This window comes from Trachurus trachurus (genome assembly GCF_905171665.1).
Source record: "Trachurus trachurus genome assembly, chromosome: 15".
Lineage (NCBI taxonomy): Eukaryota > Metazoa > Chordata > Actinopteri > Carangiformes > Carangidae > Trachurus > Trachurus trachurus.
In genome coordinates, this window is record NC_139906.1 from 22,729,921 (window position 1) to 22,754,143 (window position 24,223).

General features: G+C 44.2%; 1 protein-coding gene across 2 annotated transcripts in view; it reads right to left on the reverse strand.

Annotated features, from left to right (window-relative positions):
- Nucleotides 1–878: 878 nt before the first annotated feature.
- Nucleotides 879–24,223, reverse strand: part of ptk7b (protein tyrosine kinase 7b) — a 78,374-nt gene continuing 55,029 nt past the window's right edge. For both annotated transcript variants that reach the window (XM_083988091.1, XM_083988092.1), the window contains exons 3-20: nt 19,618–19,720; nt 19,165–19,349; nt 16,579–16,726; nt 13,710–13,840; nt 11,634–11,900; nt 10,884–11,020; nt 10,571–10,706; nt 9,838–9,957; nt 8,923–9,072; nt 8,425–8,572; nt 7,206–7,333; nt 6,167–6,367; nt 5,065–5,226; nt 4,678–4,910; nt 4,484–4,564; nt 3,693–3,844; nt 3,376–3,554; nt 879–2,825 (exon numbers count right to left, since the gene is read on the reverse strand). In XM_083988091.1, coding sequence (XP_083844217.1) covers nt 2,665–2,825; nt 3,376–3,554; nt 3,693–3,844; nt 4,484–4,564; nt 4,678–4,910; nt 5,065–5,226; nt 6,167–6,367; nt 7,206–7,333; nt 8,425–8,572; nt 8,923–9,072; nt 9,838–9,957; nt 10,571–10,706; nt 10,884–11,020; nt 11,634–11,900; nt 13,710–13,840; nt 16,579–16,726; nt 19,165–19,349; nt 19,618–19,720 — 2,822 coding nt within the window. In that variant the 3' untranslated portion in view covers nt 879–2,664. The remainder of the gene's footprint in view (nt 2,826–3,375; nt 3,555–3,692; nt 3,845–4,483; nt 4,565–4,677; nt 4,911–5,064; nt 5,227–6,166; nt 6,368–7,205; nt 7,334–8,424; nt 8,573–8,922; nt 9,073–9,837; nt 9,958–10,570; nt 10,707–10,883; nt 11,021–11,633; nt 11,901–13,709; nt 13,841–16,578; nt 16,727–19,164; nt 19,350–19,617; nt 19,721–24,223) is intronic.

The following is a 24,223-nucleotide window of genomic DNA, read 5'->3' on the forward strand; positions in this document are numbered from 1 at the left end:
CATTCATCAATATATGGAGGAGGGGACCTGTGATGCCTCAGAACCAACAATGACCATCTTCAGTGGCCTGTGGATGCTAGATAAAAGCTGACATTTTTAAATAATGACACAGGTTTCAGATGAAAGGAGGACACCGTCACTGACAAAAGGCAGCATGGATTCATGATGGAAGTTTCTTTTGCAGCTATAAAAGGCTATGTTATCCTATTAAACTCTAAACATAATTATGTGAGGAAAAAAATTGGCAAGGTCTTGGGGTCAGTTTTGAAAAGACATACAGAAGAAAGACCCCGCCCTCTAGTGGTCAATCTGAGAACTCTTTGAATTTACCAGCGGATAAGGAGAGCAATGGCTGTGGGTGCTTTTTATAAATAACAGCCCATTAACTATAATAGTCTTTATTACTTGTGACCGCATTCAAAGACAGGTTGTAAGATTTATTGTGTACTCACACTCACTGTTTACACACATTATGAAAAACGTCCTGCAGAGGTGGGTGAACATTTTGTCACCTTTATGTTCTTCACTGACCACTGTGTTGCGGGATAATGCAGTTGTAAGCAGAAGCTGTGATGGTTTACAAGTAGCAACATCTACAAAAGAAATGAAGACAAGCTTTTCATTGCATTCTAGTTCTGAATACACAACAGGAGTGCCATGTGCTCCAGTCCCAACAGCTCATTTAGAGTTTGCTTGTGTACATTAACAAGGTATTGTTTTTAAAATGGATCCCTCTTTGCAGCTTTGTTACCACACAAAGTTGGGCTAAAACAAACTGGTTCAGTATAGGTTATTGTAAAGCTTTAATTATTTGGAAATTGTTTCACAGCAAACATAAAAACCTAAAAAAAAAAAAAAAAAAAAAAAAACTGGCAACATTTACAGATTTGTTCTTGGAGCTGTGTTGCCAATTGCAGTAGAAATGACAGCACAATGGGTAAAAACACTGTGAACCTTTATTGACAGCAGCATGTATACTTTTGTATATATCTGTGATTACTGTGAACATTTGCTGAAGCAGATTAAAAAAAGAGGTCTAGGTGTGAGTGCCTAGCATTCATAAAAACAAAATATTACACTAAAAAATAACATATAAAAACAAGTTCATAAACAAAGGCCATTGCATTTGATTAGATAATGTAAAAAAGAGGGAAACAGTTAAGATAATCCTTCATTTACCAGGCACTTAAATGAGTACTGGTGACCAGCAGTCACTCTTTTTGACCTCCTTTGTACTTTGTGTTAGCATCTCAGCTGTTACCAGACTGAACGCACACCGAGATGGACCATGAGAATGAATACATAGCATCAGAGAAGTACCTTCCTATTATAAACAAACAGTTAAAAAAAAGACAGGACCTTCATCATAAATAAACAGGCGCCTGCATGTCCTTCTACGCAACATGATAGAGATAAAGAGGGATATTCTTTTAAGTGAAGTTAGTGCATGGCTTCTACATTATGTACACATTGCCTGTTGTGATGGTCCACTTTGCAGCATTGCACAAAACAACTGGACCAGAGGGAAATTGTGATTGGACCTCTGAAGAAAATACATTGCAGATAAAACACAGTGATAGGCTGCATCCCTGCAACAGAGACACCAAGATGATAGTAACATGGTACAATGGGTATTCTTACCCAAAAGTAGTGACCAATAAGCACCTTAAAGTTAATACAGGTACAGAACACACTCATAAAAAAAAACATAAAAGCCCACACTAGCACAATCTCATCCATTCAATGTATTCCTTGGCTATGAACTTGATCTTTTTTTGTTGTTGGTGTTCCTGAAGTGTCCATAACATGGATGACTTTTTCCAAAAGTTTCCTCACAACAATTAACCTTCATACAAACCCAGTTCCTCTTCCAATTTGAATGTACACTGTAGCATGGGAGCAGTTCAGTGGTGCGTGCACACACACTCACACACACATTGAAAGATGAAGGATTGAATAGCTGGGTGTCTCCTCCGGGGGTTTGGGTGGTGGACTCAGGATGCAGCTGACTGGGTTTTAAGTTCAAGCAGACCAGCTGAAACCATCTCACTCAACACACTCCGAGTGGAATATGATAACATTTTTAAGAAGCACCGATGCTCCACCGTAAAGTCACATTATATCCACTTTCCCTTCAAGATTTTTTTTTCCAATTAATGAGAAAACACTGAGGACTTGTCAGAGCGTTGAATCTAAATTTAAAGGGGTTTTCTTAAAGTTCCATCCAATCATTTTCTTTTGATCAGAGCCAGTACATTTGGAGTTGGAGGTTTTGGTGAGTGTGTGAGGGGAAGAGGCACTGAGGTTGTGAGGCTCCATGAAACAGTGTCTCTGGGACAGAGCGGCTGCAGACAGGCAGGCAGGGTCTCAGTGGAACCACAGGCAGGGACAGGAGGGGTGGGTCATCCATGCTGTGGTTAAGGCAAACGTAAACTCCTGGCACTGCTCACGAGAAGCCATTCACACACGCGCGAGTGCGTTTCCACTGATATAGCAAAGAAGTCTTATCCACACACCCACGTTTTGAAATGCATATAAAAAAAGTGTTTTCTCCTCAACTTTCTTCCCTGAAATGTGTGAGACTAGCATCCAGCATTCCTGTCTTTCTTTTGGGGGGAAGACGTTGGTAAAAAAAATTCCCCGTCATGTGCGTTCATGGCCGCCTCAGACTTTGCTGTCGGAGGGCAGCTCTCCCAGGGCGTGGACGATATCTGTGAAGGAGGGGCGCTCCTTGAGACTTAGCGCCCAGCAGCGCACCATCAGCTTGTAGATTTTGGAGGGACATCCATCCGGAATGGGAAGTTTCAGCTTCCCTGCCTGCAGACCTACAGGAGGGGAGAATATGCACCCAGATTGAGGTTAAACCACATTTAGAAACAAGGACACAGAGATGTTTGTCTCCTAAAAATACCCCCATGTCTATTTTACAGTTACCCAACAAGTCAAACTTTTCAAGTTTAAAGCAGAAGTAAGCGATCCGGTCGTTTTGGCTAACTTCCTGTCAGCCGATGGAGTTAGCAGTCCCTGCCCTCGTCCCTACGTCACCACATTCACGTGCATCCCTTGGCTACACACACAGAGAGGACCGCCCCTTTATGCCGTTCTCTCTCCTCATTGGATAAAGGTTGTAGGATAAAAGGAAAGTTTTCTCCTCGGCTTACAGCAGAGCAGAGTGACTGACAGACCCGTGTTTCAGACCAAACACTCTATGTAAGTGATTGCTGTCGGAAGATATAACTATTTAAGACTTATATTAACACAAATATTCCGCTTACTTCTGCTTTAATCATCAATAACCACACGGTTTCTGAGGAAAAAGATTTTTGAGGAACCAGGACCTGGACTAAAAATAAGCCGGGACAGCATCATACTGACCTTCCAGCACTTCGTCATCACTGAGTTTGAGATGTGGCATTTCCCCATGACTGAACACTTCCCACATCAGCACTCCAAAGGCCCACACATCCGACTTGGTGGAGAAGTCGTCCTCAAACACAGACTCTGCTGGGAGCCAGCGCAGCGGGATCCATGCCTGTCTGTAGTGGTAGTACTCGCTACGCACAAGCACACAGGAGAGAAGACAGGGAGCTTGTTAGGCAGATGAAAAACACTGAGGTATCCCAGAATGTATTCATTGATTTTTTTGTAACTGATGTTTTTCAGTGTGTGATTATCATCATTTTCTGACAGACCTGTTGTAGACGTCCTTGCTGAGGCTGAGCGCTGACACTTTGACGCGCCTCTGACTATTGATCAGACAGTTTCGAGCAGCTAGGTCTTTGTGAACAAAACGATGATTGGACAGATGCTCCATCCCATGAGCCACCTGGGCACAGATGGAAACCTAAAGGAGAAACAGAAAAACAAAGAACAAAGGAACTGTTACGGTAATGTGATATGAAGTGACTTCATAATATGTTCAAAATGGCAACAGACATTTCTCTGATTTCCTTAGTTGGAATTTAAAAAAAAATCCTCTCTGGTTGCTTGGCAACCTTACAATGACAGTAAAACATAAGTCTTAACCGCACTAAAACCACTACTTCTCCTTTTTCTTTCAACAAAGATGATACAATGTCTTAGTAATGCAGCTATTTTACTACATTTTTTATTGCTTGTATTTATTATTCAGTGTTCTTTATTCTTTTTTTTAAATGTTTGCTGCTGCGGCAATGAGGAAAACATGCCCATCGTGGGACTAATAAAGGAATATCTTATCCTTTTATATCTTATCCTATCTTATTTAGTTAGTCATCTTCTAAAGCGCTGCTGGATGGATTCTTTGTTAAATCAACAATGCCCTTCCCATCTTTATGCTACAGTGAGCATGGACTGGAACCTCCACACCTTGTAGAAAATTATGTTTTTACGCTTCAACTTTCATTACATTTATATGCATACATTTATATGTTGTATCTTTGCATGGCAGGTGGTGAGCAGGACACTATGAACTGTTAACCACGGTGCAACATTCAACACTTACTTTGGTCTTGGTGCTGATAGGCTGAGATTTGACCTTGTCATCTTTGCTTTTGGAAATTCTCAGGAACTGCTTTAGGTCTCCCTGATATGATCAAAGGAAAACAAGAGAACATTATTATTAGGCAAAAAAACAACAACATACTATGCAGGCAATGTAATACATGTGTGTGTGTAATTTTGCCTGAGTGTAATTACCAGGTCATAGTACTCTAAGATGGTGTAGTGGGGTTCTGCCTCCTTGCAGAGGCCCAGCAGGCGGACGACGTTGGGGTGGCTGAGCTTGGCGAACATTTCGGCTTCACGGCGGAAGTCGAGCTGAAGCTGTTCATCTCTGGACTGGAGGCTCTTCACCAGCACCACCGTCTCCTCCTCGCTCTCCTCGATCCCCTTAGCTTTGGATAGCAAAACCTCACCAAACTCCCCTTTACCTGAGGAAACATTCAGCCGCCACAAAGCAAAAGTCAGGGCAGATGCTCAACAATCAACATCACACATGGTAAATAACCCGAAATCATTATTATGATGCTCAGGTTTATTTTTGGTTAATATAAGCAAAACAGAATAGTTTGAGCCAGTCTATACCTAAAGTAGTGATGGTTTGTAGGTTTGCTCGGGGAAAGTGCAGTTTATCGTTGTTGATGTGACTGTGGCGTTTCTCAGTTGTTGCGATGGTCCCCATGTTGGTGAGAGCAACTTCCTCCTGGATCTCAGTGGTGGTGTGGCCGTTCTGCTGGACAGCCCCTCCTGATCAACACAACACACACACACACAGAGTTAGAGGTCAACACTGCAAATCTCAATGACACAACTTCAAAATTACACTGAGTAATAAAGAATGTTGAATGCAGACATCTCACTACTGCTCTCTGCCAAGGTGTTTGTCTTTCCACTGATTTTCATTAGTTTTTTTTTGCTTGTTGGTCAGAAAGACTATGCAAAAAGTCCTTTGAACAAATTTGGTGGAGGGGTGGGCCATGGAGGAACCTAGATTTTGGGTGCTATTCCATATTTCTTGAGAGAGAGAGCATTTTTCAACATTTTTGTCAATTTTTCCAGAATATGATGTTGAATCTTGATGTAAGAAAATCAGATATATTTATGGTTTAGAGATCTATGAGGTTGTACAATCGGATCCCCACAATAATTCAGACTTGGCCTGGTGGAGGAGTGTGCTCTGCTGAATGCCGTGCTAATGCTTCTTTAAAATATATGGCTTTGGCAGTTTGAAGTTACACTGTCAAAGTAAATCAAACTTTGGAACCTCATTACCAGTGAATCTTCATAAAGACAAACCACATGTTTTTTCCAAAATAAAAAGTTGAAAAATGACTTTGTCGTACTCTTAGGATATCCAAGAACTGTCTCACCTTCATCCACAAATACTTTAATGCTCTAAATCCACATGCAGCTTCTACATAATGCACTCAAAACTCTCAAGAAAACTGTTGTGTAAGTCTACTTTAAATCTTTGGGATGAATTTATGCTAACAGTATCAAGTGTGGAGGAGACAGAGCTAACGCCTCATGAAATGCAACACTTTGGATGAACACTAGATGGCAGCAAATATCTGAAACCTTTCAACAACACCATGAAGCTGAGAGAATACCTCACCTTCTGGCTGATTTTGTAACTGTCTACCTTAACATTCATTGAGTTTCTTCTCCATCTGAAAATCATTCATACCGTTGAGACACTCCATCTCTGGCTCCTCTCCGTCCTGGCCTTTCTGCAGTCTTTTGGCATTGCGTCTCTTCTTGCAGTAGAACATGAGACCGAGCACCACAATGATGTAAGCCACAGCGGCTCCCACTGACAGGCCGATGGTTTGGATCATCTTGTAAGGAGCCCTGTCCTCATCTTCGTCCATGGAATGTACTGGTTTGTCTGTTAGACACAGGCAGAAGTTATGTTTCAGTAACATGCTCTGAAGAGGCACCTTTAACACACCGCAGTGTTTAATCAACACCACACATTCTCTTTCATCTTTCAACATGCATTGTGTTCTTCTCGCAGAGTGAGTATTTAAGCTTTTTTTTTTTTTTTTTTTTTCCCAAGGACAAGCTTTTGAAAACAAGAGCAGTACCAATGCAAAGGTGGATGCAACTGATTTTACATAGTTAGTTTGAATAGACATGGTTTACATAGCCACCACGAGTAATGATTTGACAAGATTAATAACCTTGTCATATCCTTTTAATCTCAGCCCTATAAAAAGGAAATGACAAGGTCTTATCGTTTAAAATGCATTCTTCCAGAGCTGCCCTGTTTGCACAGAGCTGTTCTGTCACGCTGACCCTGACGAGCGTCGACAAACAACTAAATTCAATTGTCTCCTTCTTTGAACTAATCTGGAATCCTGTCCTGCTACTTTGGGAGAAAATTTGTTGATATGGGACACCAGTGCAAGTGTGTGACTGCAATTTTCAGCTTCAGTCAGCACATAAAGAGCCACAGAGTATGAACCATTATTAGATCAAACGTCTGCCCAATCCCATCACCTCAGTGACAGCTGTGGCGTCAGAGATGCGGCCCGGGTTATTAGCCTGTCGAGATGGATGACAAGCAGCGGGTGAAGGTTTAATTAATACCTTCATCCTGCACTTGTGATCGTGGCTTATTCCTCTGCTTGTGTGCACCTTTGTTCCTGATAAAAGGCAGCCTGTGTTATTATGTTTGTGTGTACCGCTATGTGTGCGTGGGTGTACGTGTGTAATAAACTCACCCACTACATACAACTGAGCCACACGGTCTTTGATGCTGCAGCTGTTTCCGGCCACGCAGGTATATCTGCCCGTGTCGTCCGTGGTGACATCTGAAATCACCAAGGAGCCGTTGGGCATCTTCTGGAACCTGGAGGAGAGAGGTCAGTACAGATGAAGGTGGAGGTCTGAATGTGCACGACTCACAGCCAACCAGAGGGGAAAGAGTGTAAGGAGGCCAGAAATATTTTCAAAGTCACAACTTAGCTGCACAAACTTCCCATACATCGCTCGGTTCAGCCTGATGAATGCCAGCTACTCATAAGCAGCTGGATGTTTGTGAGATTTGACAATTTGCATAATCAACAACCCTAAAACTGTAATATAAGGCTGCATGTTGCACTATGTTTACAGGAAGGTTTCACTCACATAAATGTAAGGGTAAAGAGAGAAACAAATTCAGCTGCACCAGTAGTGACATTAATAGACTCTTAACAGATTGAAGAATATAGTAAATACAGCTGTAAACAGAGCAGCACTGCACTGTGGCAGAAATAAAAAGGGACAAGAAGTTTGATTGTAAAGCAAATTTATAGAGGAGGCGGTTGGATATGTGCCAGTCTCAGAGATGGACCCTATTATTACACTGGCAATATGGCTGATGTCACCCTGTCAGATGGTATAATGGTGGATGTTCACTCAGACAGAAACCAGACTGAAGACACAGAGGCAGCGGCTGGAGTGAGAGCACTTATCTGACAGCTGAAATGTACAGGCTGCTATGACAACATATCTCAAAACATACAAAAAAAAAAAGAACTATGAAAACATTAAAATGCCAAGCTACAATATTCATATGGTAATCTAAATATAATTAATGGGTTTTGGAAACACATTAAAACTCGACTATATTTCACACTCTGGCATTAAAACTATACAGACAAACTTGTAAATATGCGTATTCATCTCCATGTGGAGGGACACAGATCTCTGTTTGTGACTTGTTTAACAGGTCTGGACTTATTCTGTTCACACTTGACAGGTTCTCTTAAATCCCTATTATTTGCCACTTAAGAGTAAATCCGTTTGAACGAGACGTTGTTGCATAAAGCCCATTGTGCCCTGGTGTGTAACACTATATTAGTACAGTACAAGATAAATCTACAATGAATGCACAGCATTGTAACTGCAGCTGTAATCCTTTTACATGATGGCAGAGCTGCACACAAGTGTCTTACTTACCTCTTGTTCTTGCTGATGTCCAGTGTCTTGTCTTTAACCATCCAGTGGATGTGAGGCTCGGGGTCTCCGGTGGCCTGACAGTGCAGGATGGCTTGGTGACCCTGGTACACTGTTGTGTTCTCTGGCTCCAGCTTGAAGCGGATGTATACTATTTGTGCACAAGAATAGACACATGGACACACAAACAAGCTCATTAATACAACACAACAAGGCTATAACATCTCCTTTACAGTCTGTGGTGACTGTGGTTAACATCCTCTGTTACACTCTATAGCCCAGAAGCAATTCATTACTGGGCTATAAACGACCACCAGGCTCACAATAAATGCTGCTGCATTTGCCACTTGATGATCATGATCTATGACCGTCTCCTCATAAAAAACCACCCACAGATGTACCGAGACCACAAGCGCTTCTGATGTGGCACCGATGATGACTAATGCGGTGGTGCGACCCTTTCTTTCAAAAGGTCCCCCGTTTCCGGGACGAGCTTCTTACCGGCCACAGTCAGGGTCACCAGGGCTCTGATCTCCCCCTGGAGGCTGTTGGAAGCGATGCAGGTGTAGTTGCCGGCGTCGCTCCGTGTGACTTTGGTGAAGTGCAGCTGGCCGTTCTTCTGCTCCACGTGAGGCGGCAGCTCTCCTCCGTCTGCAGGGGGAGACAGAGAGAGACACGGGGTCAGTGGGGACATGATGTCAGACACTGCATGTTCAAGTCCAGTGGTTAAATCAGCTGTATCATGGCTAACTCAGATGGAGGGAGAAATGATCCATAATGATGAATGTTTCTCACATCCTGCACAGTTAAAGGGATAGTTCACCCAAAATTGAAATTTCACTCATTATCTACTCACCCTCATGTCGACTAAGGGCTGGGAGAAGTTTCAGAGTCAACTTCTCGGTTCGTCAAATTTGGACGAACCGGGAAGAGGAGCTTCAAGAAGCTTCCGCTACAAAACAAGCTTGAAATATAGACTTATTAAATTTTTTTCGGGACAATTTCGCATTTCGGGGCTTCAATACAAGACGTACATTACATACGAGCAGCATGGAGGTATTTGGATGTTTTTTGGTGTGTCTTTTTGTTACGAAGACAGTTGGTATCCATTTGCAACCGTTATATTGACATGCACTGCTACGCCGAGACCCCCTGTAACTCAGAGAAGGCACGGAGGACTCTGAAACTTCTCCCAGCCCTTAGTCGACATGAGGGTGAGTAGATAATGAGTGAAATTTAAATTTTGGGTGAACTATCCCTTTAAGATATTGTACAGGTCTCTACATATTCCTGTGGAAGCAGCATTAGTCATAAGGGAATTAAGGACGATGCTGCTTTTTGGATGAGATAATTCCTTGAGAAGAGGTTGATCCTTATCTCAATTAAAATGGTGTGCGATGTCAACGATGTGCTCACCTGCTTTGGTCCAGCGGATGGTGGGCATCTCTCGGCCTTTAGCGGAGCACTGGATGGTGATCTCATTATCCAGCTCCAGGCACTGGGATGGCTGGGGGGTCGGGGTGAACTTAAGCTTCTCTGTAACACAAGTCAAAACAACACCGACGTATTACATAGGTGGTAAATACAAAAGGAGTTGGGGTGGGGGGGGGGGGGGGGTGCATGTAAAAGCCTCTTTTGTGCAACTCACACTGCAGATAAAATGACACTAAGCTGATGCAAATCGTGTTCAGACACATTCAGGGAGATGTGGCTACAGGCGCACAGATCTGATGAGTAGAACTAGTGAGGTCTATCTGAGGCTGAGATCATATAAACAGGGATTGGCCAGACAAAACACTGACATGCCAGGCCATCTATCACAGCAACTGTAGCAGCAGATAGGAATTTATCATGGAGGTTATGTGTTAAAATGGAGGCTAGAATAAAGCTGCTGCGTATGAGTCATATGTTACACCTCTGTGGGTGTCCTGCAGGACGCCCGGAGACACACTCTTCCTATTTTAGGAAACACACACACAGCCACAGGCATGACCACATTTGTTTTAGATTTTCTCTCGGCGCTGTGTGTTACTCATTACATCCTGAATAAGATTTCTCTCATTGCTCGTTTCCATTCAGCCAGTCTGGGGAATAACTTGAAATGTATAATCTACTGTAGATATTGATCAACCGATTTCCCACAGCTTACCGAGCACAAGAACTCTTGCGTGTCCGGATAGTCGGCCGGCGACTGTCTTGGTTTCGCAGCCGTACATCTGACCGTCGTAAACCTCCACATTATTGATCCTGAGGGTGCCGTTAGGGAACAACTTAAAGCGAGAGTCCTGTGTGGGAAAGAAAAGAAAAAAAGTCTCACAAAATAAAGCTGTGAAATGAATGTTCATGAAAAAAGAGACACCAGCTGTGTGTGTGTGTGTGTGTGTGTGTGTGTGTGTGTGTGTGTGTGTGTGTGTGTGTGTGTGTGTGTGTGTGTGTGTGTGTGTGTGTGTGTGCGAACTTACCTCAGGTGTGACCATGAGGTTGTTGCGGAGCCATGTGACCTCAGGTTGAGGGTTGGCCTGAGCGTGACAGTGAAGGTAACCTGGTTTACCTTCCTCCAAGTAGCTGTCCATAGGCCTCGTCACCCAGACAGGGGCAGCTGGAACACACACACACACACACACACACGCACACACACACACAATACATTATACCAGTAATAGCATTTTACATGAACACATTTAGTATCAACACAGCTGTTCTTCAGCTGTGAGGCACACCCTTGAAGGGAAATACAAAGTGTTAATGAGTTTGGCCGACCGGACAAAGACACCATAAATAAACCCTGTGTAGTGTGTATGTGGTAGACATTCCCAGTGGTCCTACTATGATCCTAACAAATCAACAAGACTTACTGTTTTATTAAGGAGTGACTCAGTGGCTTATACAGTAGACTAGCCCAACTTCTGTTACTAATGTAGTTTATTAAAAAACTGTCTGATTTCTACTTTTTCTGACACTAAACAACAACATTTTACTATGTAATGCTATGTTCCTGTATTGTGTTAATAAAATAAGTGATAAGTGATCATATTCCCTACAAGCATAAGACATCTAACATGTTTCGATCCTATTTTGATGGGAACATTTCTTTTTAAAAAATAATTCAATTTGACAATTACAGAGCAGTTTTCACAGCAGTTGTCCTGTAAACCGGCCCTGATGTGTAAAATTGGTGGGGGGTCCCTTTAAATGGACTGCGTATAACTCACTGGCTACGGTGAAGGTGACCTCCTGTGTCTTGCGACCAGCCTTGTTCTGGGCCACGCAGGTGTACGTGCCAGAATCACTCCCCTCTGTGGGACTGAAGACCAGATCCAGACCGTCCTGGAACACTCGGCCCTCTGTGGCGACTTGCTGACCTTCCCTCTCCCACCAAACCTCGGGCTCGGGTCGGCCACGTGGGGGGCGGCAGGGAACTCTCTGCAGGGTGTCGGCCGTGAAAACCTTTGACATCTTGGACACCATTTCGTCTATCTCTGTAATGGAGGGCACACACAGGAAGAGGATTTTCAGTGTGAAGCAACAATTTGAACGGCAAAATTGATTTTCACGTGTGTAAGACCTCAGATAATTATCAAGCTGTCTTCAAAGCCAGAGAGGCATTACTGATTTTGAATTTCACGAGCGGCCCTGAGCACTCCTAATTCCAACTCACAGTTCTGTTAACAGATTTCCTGTCTTGTTAGGAAAAGACTTCTGAATTGTAGCACAGAGCACGGCAATTAGAGAACAAAGCGCACAGAAGGCAAACTCAGTATATAGGTTGTTCTTCCTACAGGAATTAAGTCAGGCCTGTGTGAGGCAGGTCATATCAAAACTGGCAGCCCTTCTACAGAAAGTGGAATGTGATCTGTGGTCCAAAGACCTCCCACTACTGTGTGGTTTAATACTGTGTGTGTGTCCCGAATGGAAGTCATTAATACTTTATTGGCCAACACTGCCCTGAAAGCTGGTGAGCAGTTACAACCTTCTACCAGTCTAAGATCTAAATCAATTAATGAGAACAGAGGAAAACACACATTTCTTAGCAGATGAAAGAGAAGTTGAGCTGGAAGATGGAGGGGTCGGGGGGTTGTGGGGGGGGCACGGAAATGAATGAAGTAGAGCAATGATAGTGTGACTGTTTAAACTTGTCCCTAAATGCTGAATTCTACCGTGACACAATCCCCTATAATGCCTGCAGGGATTACCATCAGATTAAGTGAATTAAGGTATTTAAATGGAGCCGTGGTTCACTGGGTTAAAACTGCAGATACAGTTGTACCTCATTAATCCAAAACCCTTGGGGAGAAGGGGGCTGTTTGAGAGGAATAAAGTGTTTGGGACACTGAAACACATAGAAATTCCAGCCCTAAGCTTATGCAAAATATTTGACTTGCATGCACTTGCATTTCAAAATGCTGGCTGATTAGTAAGATGAGAAGATACTACGGCTTGTCCTCGCTTTCAGCTCCAGCAGCCAGCGAAAAGCTGCTGAGTACTTCTTGGGAGTCAGGGTTGGAGAGGGAAAAGAGGGGGCGCTGTTTTGTTTAACATACAGCTTTGATGTGTCTTGACTTGTATATTATATTGCTTGTCTTTCATGTCTCTGAATCTGACCTTAATGCACAACCACAAAGTCATATTTGTTGTAGAGCTGGTATTTCGTTTTCACCGTCGAGCGTTACATACACAATCCACCTGCACAGCTGGAATTCATAACTTCCTCCTGCCAAATTTCAACTAATGCTGGACAGAAGTCACGAGGGGAATTCTAATGAAATTAAACATTTGAACAACCTCATAATTACACTCCATGTTTGTTATGTTATTATCTAATGTAGCTGCCTGCTTAGCCAGGTGCCTTTACACATTGGAGGAGCCTTGTTGAGCTCATCCAGCTTGGCAAACAGCTGGACTGGTGGAGGAAACAGTATGGAGGGGAAGCAGGGAAATGCTCCAGTGCAGTGTGTGTAGTGGATACAGCTGGGCCGGATATCAATAAGGGGATGTGATTATCATTGGAGAGATCTGGTACTAAGTGAAAGAGCCAGAAGAAGGAGGGAGGGGAGAGAGCACAATCAGATGGAGGGAAGGATAAATATAAAACCCAAATGCTGCTCTCACTCTCAGATTACAGCATCACAGGTGTTTATCTCTCACCAGGTCAACAACTGCATATTTGTGTGTGTGTGTGTGTGTGTGTGTGTGTGTGTGTGTGTGTGTGTGTGTGTGTGTGTGTGTGTGTGTGTGTGTGTGTGTGTGTGTGTGTGTGTGTGTGTGTGTGTGTGTGTGTGTGTGTGTACCGGCTATGACGAGGGTGGCCTCGGAAACGACCTGCGACCCACTGAGGCCACGGCCGACACATTTGTAGGTCCCTGTGTTCCTGGGTTTGACCTGCGTGATCAGCAGTGAGCCGTTGGAGAGCAGAAACACTCTGTGGAGAGGAAAGACATCAGTTCATTAATCAACATGTTCAGACTTACAGTACTGACCAACAAATATTATTTGTACAAAAACCAACAAACGTCACAGAGATGTACCAGTGCAAGTGCACTCGCCAGATCGCACTCAAATGCCTTCTGCAAATAACTCTTAGCATTTGTCTTGGCCTGCTCGGAGCAGCTGAAGGAGATGCTCTGCCAAACAGGACAACGTCTGAGTGATAGAAAACTTAGGCTATTTTTTAAACAGAGGCCTACTTTTTTTTTTTCAAAGCTTGGCATGTTACCTGACGGTATCTGAATTGCCCTGATTCACTAAACCAAAGCCATCTGCTGCTCCAAGTAACGAGTAAATGCTAAGAATTTGTCCACAGAACACAAAGAGCACTGTCCCAGTTAATTTTAAAAAAAAGTCTTGTGCTTTAAGAGGCCCATCCTGATGACTGGCCTCTGGCAGGTTGAAGGGAGTATCAGTGCCAGAGATGGACTGGATGAGAAGTAATTAAAGCCTGACCTTAGGCCAGATTCAGGGATGAAAGATAGGGAGCTGCAAATCCCACACAGCACAGAAATCGGCTCCAGTGAGCGGACAAATCAACGGCTCTTCATCGCTGTGAGGCAAAGTCATCCCAGAACGCACGGGGAAAGTGAATATGTAAATCAGAGAGGAATAAGGGCACTGCTGGATGCATTTGAGGTGCTGTATGTTTCCTGAGAAGAGTTTCTGAAAGCAGAATGCATCCAGGACTTAACGGCTCTGCAGCAGCTTCCCCGAGGAGAGGTGATATTTCTGTGTCATGTCGTCTGTTCTTCTCTGTTCAATAGTAGGAGGGGGTGAAATGAGCTTTGGGAGTTTGTATATGAAGAAAAACTACTATGTGGAAGATTACTTCACTGAGGAAAGACTCGAAAATAACCCCGAAACAAAATGAACAAAGCAGGTTTTTTTTTTTTCTCAAGGCAATCGTCCTTATAGTGACATGGAACCCCCACAGAGACAATGGATACGGTGTCGCACTGTTGCTTTTTACCCACGGGGGCCGAATCTTACTGTCTGCAAAAATAGCCTTCAGCCTAATGATATTATATTTAGTTGCTTTTGCGCATATGAGAAACAAAACCTCCTTGAATATTCACACATGATCTATGTGGGCAGTGTGTGTGTGTGTGTGTGCGACTAAAATTGATGCAGGACAACGCTAACCTATGGGGGCAATTTTTTCAACCACAACAAACACTCAAAAAACTATCAAATATCTATGATACATGATTGGAATCCTTATGAGACACCACTGAACTCATATAGTGTTCAGTATAAACAGTATAAACTTTGTGTTTTTGCATGTAGTCACTCACCTCAGATATGATAACTCTGAAACATCCTGGAAAGACATTACTATTCGATCGCAGAGCGCCTTCTCCCCGCCACAGAAACAAACACTTTCCTTTTTGTTCAAAAATAAACGGTTGAGCGGTGCAGTGGTAATGTCCAAAAAATCTCAGACCGTTTATTATTATTATTATTATTATTATTATTATTATTATTATTATTATTATTATTATTATTATTATTATTATTATTATTATTATTATTATTATTATTATATCTATCTGAGGTGAGTGACTACATGCAAAAACACAACGTTTATACTGTTTACTGTACACTATATGAGTTAAGTGGTGTGTCATAAGGATTCAAATCATGTACCATAGATACTTGATTGTTTTTTGAGTGTTTGTTGTGGTTGAAAAAATTGCCCCCATAGGTTAGCGTTGTCCTGCATCAATTTTAGTCGCGTTTTTTGCTCCCCTCAACACAGGACAACAATTTAGGGGTCAAAAATGACCGGAATTCTCCTTTAACAGTGCAGGTGCAAAACAGATGACATCCTCTGCAGATCTGCATACCTCTGGCTTTATAATCAGCCCTGATCAATAAACAAACAGAAGAGCAGGCTGTCTTGGATTACCTTCACCACAACTCTGCCAGTTTTTTTTTTGGTCTGTGTGTGTGTGTATGTTTATATTCATGCTTTATTATTCATACCCCCTGACTCCTGGTGCTGAGTCATCACTACAGATTGACTAAACCCCGCCTCTGACAGGCTCATTACACAAGTGACTAACTATTGATATTGGACTCGCTCACTGGGCACAATAATCACTTCACAATGGAAACACAGCCTCTTACTCTCTATGTGGAACAGGCTGCCTACATTCTAACTACATAGAATGTAGAATGAGGTGCTATGAACCCACAGGGTATACTTGGCACAACGTATAGAAATTGGTTATTATCTAGTGCTTATGTGTTTATGAGGCACATGATGGTAAGCTGATTGTAGCCGGAGGGGTTTTTCCGCTCAGTGCGTAAACACTGCAGAGCTGCAGAGTCCTTTGTGATAGGCTGGAGAGAGAGGTTGTGTTCAAGTAATGTATAGTGGACCTGAGAGAAACTTTACAGTCGTCTGTTCCAGTAATAACATTCTTTAATGTGCAATTCATTCAGAGAGCCCGAGAGCTTGACACAAGGGTTCCACCTCATTGGGTTGAAAGGAATACCCGAAGCTGCAGCTTACATAACGATAGGTACGAAGAGGGAATGGAGAACGGGCAGGGGTACTGAGGGAGTCGGAGCGGGAAGGGGAATCTGAGAGGGAGAGGAGGAACTGGGGGAGTGAGATGAACAATGAGAGAGAGGAGGAGGAGGAGGATTTAGCTCTCAACGTACCGAGACTTGTTCACCAGCAGCTCGTTTTCATGGTACCACTCCAACGTGGGGGCCGGCACGGCGGTGAACTGGCAGTGGAACGCGGCCTCCTCGTTCCTCAACACCACCTGGTCCTCAGGAGTGACCACCGGCCGCGGGAAGCTCTTATCTGTCGGAGAGGTAGACACACACATCTGCATGATTACATCTGCAGGCATCAGCTCCAGCATCTGCGTGGGTTGCTCTAGCGTCGTTCTGATGGTACTCCGAGGTTTATTAAAAGCTGCCAACAGCAGCGTGCGGCTGGTGAGCAGGCAGCCCTTCAGGTGGCGGTACGTGTGTCAACACCTCAGGGGCTCCGGGGAGCCTTAATGAGGTCAGGGAACAGACCCTGCAGCTTATCTGCACCATTATCCCTTTCCTTTTTTACCTCCTGGACGGCAGAATCACACATGGTGGATCCTCTCCTTCCTTCTCTGTGATGATCTCCAGTCATGCTATCCTAAGAAACACTGATAAGAATCTAGGGAGTAGTTTGCTCATTTTACTTTAACAATGTTAAAGCCCCAGTATGTAACTTATTTGGCTTTTTATTAGCAAAAGTCAAATATTGCTTTCATAAATACGTATTTCACTGAAGTGGAATCACACCCGCATACAAATGAAAGCTTTCTCGTACCTTAGAAGGAGTTGTTACAAGTCGTTACAAATACATAAGTGGGCGACGCACCGAACTTTGGCTGCCATGTTGCATCGCCATTTTTTACGTTCAGTGGCAGTGCGACCGTAGGTAACCATAGAAACTCAGCTAAAACTGTCACCACTGTGTAGTGTGAGGACGGACGGAGGCACTGATGTTGCATTCAGGTGCAGTCAGGCAGACGGCCGTTGTCATTTTACTCGATGAGAGAAAGACGGTAAAACGTGGGTCAGGTAAACAATACAACATCACCATGACAACATATTGTCACGCCTGTATTGTTACGTTGTGCTGGCGGACCACTTGTTTATCCTATTACATGCAGCGTCTGTTGTCTGTCTGACGTCTGCCCGATTTCACGTGAATGCAACATCAAGAATACGTTCAGATATGCAACCACACCGCTAGATGGGGGTAATTCCTACATATTATACCTTTAAACAATGGAGAATGGAGGATTTATTTTATTTTATTTTTTAAGTATATTTTTCGGGCTTTTACTGCCTTTATTTGACAGTATAGTTGAGAGAGACAGGGCATGGGGAGGCAGAGAGAGGGGGAATGACATGCAGTAAGGGGCCGCCCGATGCAGCGAGGACTGCAGCCTCTGCATATGAGACGTCTGCTCTACCCGCTGCTCCACACGAATGGAGGATTTTCCAAGTAACACAAGATTTCTTGCAATGTATTTTCCCACTATTGACATTCCTCTGACCCTTGCTACCCTGCCAGCTGCCTGAAACCTACCCCACCCGCTTCCCCCAACACTGGACCGGGTTGTTCTGACCTGCCAAAAGCAGAGATTAGGCAGAGTACAACCCAGAGAAGTAGTAATTACCACACAGACTCTAACACAGTGTTGCACTCTAAATATAAAGCTTAAGGATGTTGAGCTGAATAAAGAAAGGAGAACACAGAAATACCGCTAATCCATGTTTATGTGCGTGAGTATTTCAAATCTTCACAGTTAATCAAGGTATGGTGCCAGTAGTAGTATTACTACATTGCTAGTGGCTGGTGTGAACCCCCCCCCCCCCCCCCCCCCCCCCCCCCCAAAAAAACAAAACAAAACAGAAGAGGCGTGCACACCTGGCCCACCCAGGAAGTCGATGGAGAGGCAGTCGATTTAAAGAGCTGCGACCATGCAGTGAAAGCCTGTCTAAATCTGTCAACCTTTCCTTCAGGTGAAGCCCTGTAGAAGAGCGGAGGGTGGCAACACGGTAACTGGAAACTCAACAATTATCCATTCTTCCTCCTCCCAGGTGCTAACCTAGCGTGTCTGTGTGTGTGCGTTGCAGGTGGCTAATTAGAGTGGGACAGGGCGTCAGGTTTCACGCGCAGATGTGCCGCTGTATGCGCTGTGCTGGGGTAGGGGTAGTCGTCGGGGAGCGCAGACACACAATCACACGCGCAGAGTAAACAGCAGAAGTCATGTTGAGAGCCTGCAGAAAAACAAATAGCCTCCCGGCACGACAAACTGCCTGTGAAAACTACAGCTGCAAAGAGATATCAACAGAGACGGCGGTGCTGCTGCAGGAGCAGGAGCCGCTGTTATTGTTTTCTCTGTGGATGTTTATGATGTTGTTTCTCTTTGTGTGGGTGGAGGAGGAGGAAGGTGCTACCACACTCTCTGGTAATCTCATTAGGAAATCACTTTTGCTTCCTACTCTCTCTCTCTTTCTCTATCTCGTTCTCTCTCTACTAATGGTCCTCACACACCCTGTGCACCACACTTCCTGGCAGGTGTGCAAATGTGCAAAACTCACTGAAAGCAAAACGTGTTTGATTATTACTGAGTACACAACTACAGCTGAGACCATTAAAAAACTAATTGTGATTATTTTCAGTAATATTTCAAGCATGCAAAATCAACCAATAAACAATCATTAAAAGACACACACACACACCTATGATGTTGAGCGTGAAGTTGCTGTTGCTGCAGACATTCCCCGCTGCGTTCTTGGCACAGCAGTAGTACAGGCCGTTGTCGTCTGGACTGGCGCTCTTGACCGTGAGCGTCCTCTCTTTGTTGTTGATCTGATGGCTCTTCTCCGTCAGCTTCACCCCATCCTTGAACCACTGGCATGTTGGCCTGAGGGGGGAGAGGTGGATTATTGACGACAGGCGTGAGAAAGGTTGAGGACAAATTGGGGAAGAGGGGCAGGATGATGGATGTAAGTAAAAAAAAGAAAAGAAAAGATAGATCAAATACAAAGTTGGGGAGAGGAAGGACAGAAGAAGAATAGGTGAAGAGGAACAGAATGGCATGAGAGAGGCCGACTAGGACAGAAGAACAGTTGCTCAACATGATCCTCAACCCTGTGAACTCTGAACTTGAGGTGGCGGGGACGGAGACTCACCGTGGGTGTCCATCAATGTGACAGCGCAACGTGACCGGCGCGGAGCTCTCGATCTCTCCTTCCGAGGCCGGCTCCTTCAGAGTCACACCGCCGCTTTCCAACCCTGCGGAGGAGAAGAGAAGAGCAGACTGTGAGCGGGGAGGAGGGGACAGGGCACTGGAGGACGAGGGGACCACGAGAGGAGAGGGACAGGAGGAAAAATTGAGTTAAGTAGTCGTCCTGTCATCTGTCCTCGCGAGAGAGATGACAATGCTAATGGGAGAGACAGGACTATGACTCAGGGACGGGGAGGAAGAGCGGGGACCTACGACATGACTGGGTCAGCTTACATCAGCATACCACTGTCCTGCACTCACAAGAGATGAAGCCTTATAGTGCTTTTTATGGACATTTAATGGACAGTCCATTGACTTACTCTGTTAAAAGGGCTACTTCACTGTGAGAGCAGCCCATAAACTCAGGCAGAAAGGAAATGGGGGGAAAAGTGAACATGTTTCACTTTTAGAAGCGTCTCCTTTTATAGTCTTTAAAATACTTGATAAGGTGCGTCCTAAAAAATCCTTTAACTCTGAACAGTGGAGTCTGCAGAGTTGCACCGCTGTAGGTGCAAATACCAAAACAAAGTGACGAGTCTCTAATGAGTAACACGAAACCTGATGGCTGACGTCTGAGTGACAGATGAATAGCACAACAAATGATGAAAACACATGGCAACAGTCCTCCCCAGAATGCATCACGGTGCAGTGTGGTTTCCCCATTAAGGATGTGACACACTACACTGTCGCTGCTACATTTTCAGGGTTTTTATTCTTAAAGCCCCAGTATGCAACTTATTTGGCATCAATCAAATCAAATATTGCTTTCATAAATACGTATATCACTGAAGTCGAATCACACCCGCATACAAATGAAAGCTTTCTCGTTCCTTAGAATGAGTTGTTACAAGTCGTTACAAGTCGTTACAAATACATAAGTGGGCGATGCACCGAACCGAGGCGGCCATGTTGCATCACCATTTTTTACGTGACCGTAGGTAACCACAGAAACTCAGCGGAGCTGTCGGCTCGGGGAGAAAGTTTTCCAGGTAGCGCCTGTTAAAACTGTCACCACTGTGTAGTGTGAGGAAGGACGGAGGCACTGATGTTGCATTCAAGTGCAGTCAGGCAGACGGCCGTCGGCAAACCAACCGGATGTCATTTTACTTGACGAGAGAAAGACGGTAAAACGTGGGTCAGCATGACAACATATTGTCACGCCTAATAATTGTTTTGCCTCGTGCTGGCGGAACACTTGTTTATCCTGTTACATGCAGCGTCTGTTGTCTGTTTGACGTCTGCCTGATTTCACGTGAATGCAACATCAAGAATACGTTCTGATATGCAACCGCACCACTAGATGGGGGTAATTCCTATTTCCATTATAACTTCCATTATACCTTTAAAAATGTCAAAGGCAGACAAACACTGAACAAAAATATAAACACCCCACTTGTTGTTGTTTTTGCTACCATTTTTCATGAGCTGAACTCAAAGGTTTAAAACATTTTTTATGTACACAAAAGGTCTATTTCTCTCAAATATTGGCCAGGCTAAGACACACCTGTGCAATAATCATGCTGTCTAATCAGCATCTTGAAATGCCACACCTGTGAGGTGGATGGATTATCTCGGCAAAGGAGAAGTTCTCTCTCTAACACGGATTTAGACAGATCCCTGAACAATATTTGAGAGAAATAGACCTTTTGTGTACATAGAAAATGTTCTAGATCTTTGAGTTCAGCTCGTGAAAAATGGGAGCAAAAACAAAAGTGGGGCGTTTATATTTTTGTTCAGTATGTCAACGACGCTTCTTTGTAAAAAAGGACCCTGTGAGCTCAGCCTGTTTGCTGTGTCCATAGAAATGCTATATTTGATCTAACAGAGGAGCTACCACACTGAAGTGTCTGGTGGACACATTAAAAATAAAAATATCTAACAGTTACTGAGCGAGACCAGAGCTGTTGGTGTATCTTGGAAGAATTCCCCTTCTCCCTTCTGAGCGTGTTGATACCTTTTTTGTGTGTTTACACTGAATGAGAACAATGGTTAATTCTTATAACGTGATCATGTACAAGCAGATGCTGTATGATATGCAGTAACTGTACACTGTGTGGTTACCGAGTGCATACATTCATTGCCTGAGACAGCATGTTTGTTTGGGTTTTCCCTGGCTTGTAAATGAGTCTATGGAGGAGTTTTTTTTTTTTTTTTTGTGTGTGTGTGTGTGTGTGTGTGTGTGTGTGTGTGTGTGTGTGTGTGTGTGTGTGTGTGTGTAATGTATGCTGCTGTGCGTTAGTGTGTTAGTGTAACACATTCCATCACGATGGGCTCCGTTCCTTATGGCCTGTGGCTGAACAGTACGTCTGCATCTCCGCCCCTTTTGTGGATCATCCATGAAATATGCATGGCATGAGGCATGAGCATCCACCTGAGACAGCAGCTGAGAGGGGTTGGGGGAGGAGGGTGGGGGGCGCAGCACCCCGGTGAGGTTAGAGGGGGCGCTAGAGGAAGGCCTGTCACAGCAAATTACACAGGAACCTGGCAGAAAGATCATGGGTAACTGTCTCTACTCTGCAGTCACAGGGTCGACATCCCAGCTCCTGCTCCGCCTCCAGCCTCAGCGCTGCTCATTAGCTTCAGCTTAACACAGATGCCCCCACAACTAGCGAGAATGTATTTGTAAGTATGTGTGTGTGTGTGTGTTAGAGACAAGTGTTTGTGCATGTTTGTGGTGGTGAGGAGTAAAAACACATTTGATGATTGTGTGCCCCTGAGCGTGAATGCATGCGTGCATTGCAAATATTCTCTCAAGTGCCTCAGACAGTTCAGCGCGGGACACTAATTGTTTGTGTATCTCACTCAAGGCTTTTCCAGTAAATAGCTTCAGTAACTTGGTGAGGAGGAGGAGGTGATGAAGGCCGTGTCAGCGACGGGGACCTGGGGCCAGACACTCAGACAGACCTGCTATTAGTGCACTGGAAGCATAAAAAGCCGACGAAACCAGAAGGGGAAACAGTGAGTCACCGAGGAGGAGGAGAGAGTAAGAAAAAGATTGATGGAAGGAACAACAAGGAAAAGTATCATCTGCGGCGCAACTGGTATTCATTTGCAAATGAAGTCGCAGAATTTGTCTGGACCTGTCTGGACTAACAGGTGAATGTCTCCAGGATCAGGTGGAGTTCAACTTCACAACTTCAACAACCTTAGAGAATAAGGCTGAACTTTTAAAGTCATATTCTGTGCTCTTCGTATGAGAACATAGTGTTTTTTTTCTCTCCAGCCGACTTAAAAAACAAACAAACTGGAATAAAAAAGTGACCCCTGCTGCATGAGTCAGAAATAAGTGCATGAAAGCAGAGAGAGAAAGTTCGGCTTTCTCTCCATAGGACCATAGGCTAAAATGCCATCCCAATAACCAGACACACTGACTGATGAGTGACCTCCACATGTATGTAGACACTGGAACACTGAGCACTTATCAACACAAGATGCCTTTGTGACTGTTCAAATTTCTACCACTCCTGACCTGTTTTGTCATCCAGCAGGTTAAAACCAATTTGGTTTTCGTTTACAATTCCGACCTGGATTTCCTGACAGTCACACATTCTGACCCTTTCCTCCGCTAATAGCCATTCACAGTTCAGGTTTCTCCAGCTGTCCACTCTACAAACAGAAGGCGCTCTTTCATAACCTATTAGTGGCAAATACTTGCCCGTAATCCCTCTCAGAATGCATGACTAAGTGTTGGAACAGGCCTGGCAGCTAGCGCCATAATTAGGGGCGTATAATTATTATGTTGGAGGCAGAACAGTAAGCTCTATCAACACACGGATGGTAACAGATGAATTGTGAGGATATTGTCGAGGCAGATGCTTGGACCGTTCATCCCTCAGTCAGCCAACAGGCAGCTGTATGTTTCATTCAGTGAGCTGATTTGTTGCTATGGAGAATGGTTTCTGCAACAGCGAGGCAGGGTAGATAGATAGTGTTATCCAGGAGAGTGCTGGGGGTTGTGATTTGACTGACAGCACCATGTGGTTACGGAAATAACTAAAACATGTGGCGGAGTGGCTTCATAATGTAAACTTTGCTGAAAAAAAAAAAAAAGCACCCTGGCACAGACCCGGAAAAGAAAAAACATGACAGACCCAGCGCGCTGTGGTAGATGAGGTGTCAGATTTTATCAGCTGTGGCTGACAGAGGTCAACAGGCCAGCATGCAAACTGCAGCGATTCAGAGAGATGCTGCTGCTGCTGCTGCCGCTGTGACAAGGCAGAGAGAGGAGGAGAGGAGAATAAAGAGGAGACTCTGACACCGGAGCAAAGTCACTCTGCAGGGGAGAAGCTGACGAATGGAGCCCGGGTCATTAAGCATGAGGAGCTGCATTTTCTCAGCTCACAAAAGGCAGGAGAGAGAGAGAGAGAGAAAAGTAAGGGTTGGAGGCATTGTTAGAAGAAGATGAGAAAGAAAAAGTGGAGCTGTGCTAGTGATCAGCGTGAGGATGCTCTAAAATGCGTCCGCTGAGCAAATGTAGGTTAAGGACACAAGCTGTGTGATTAAACCGAGAT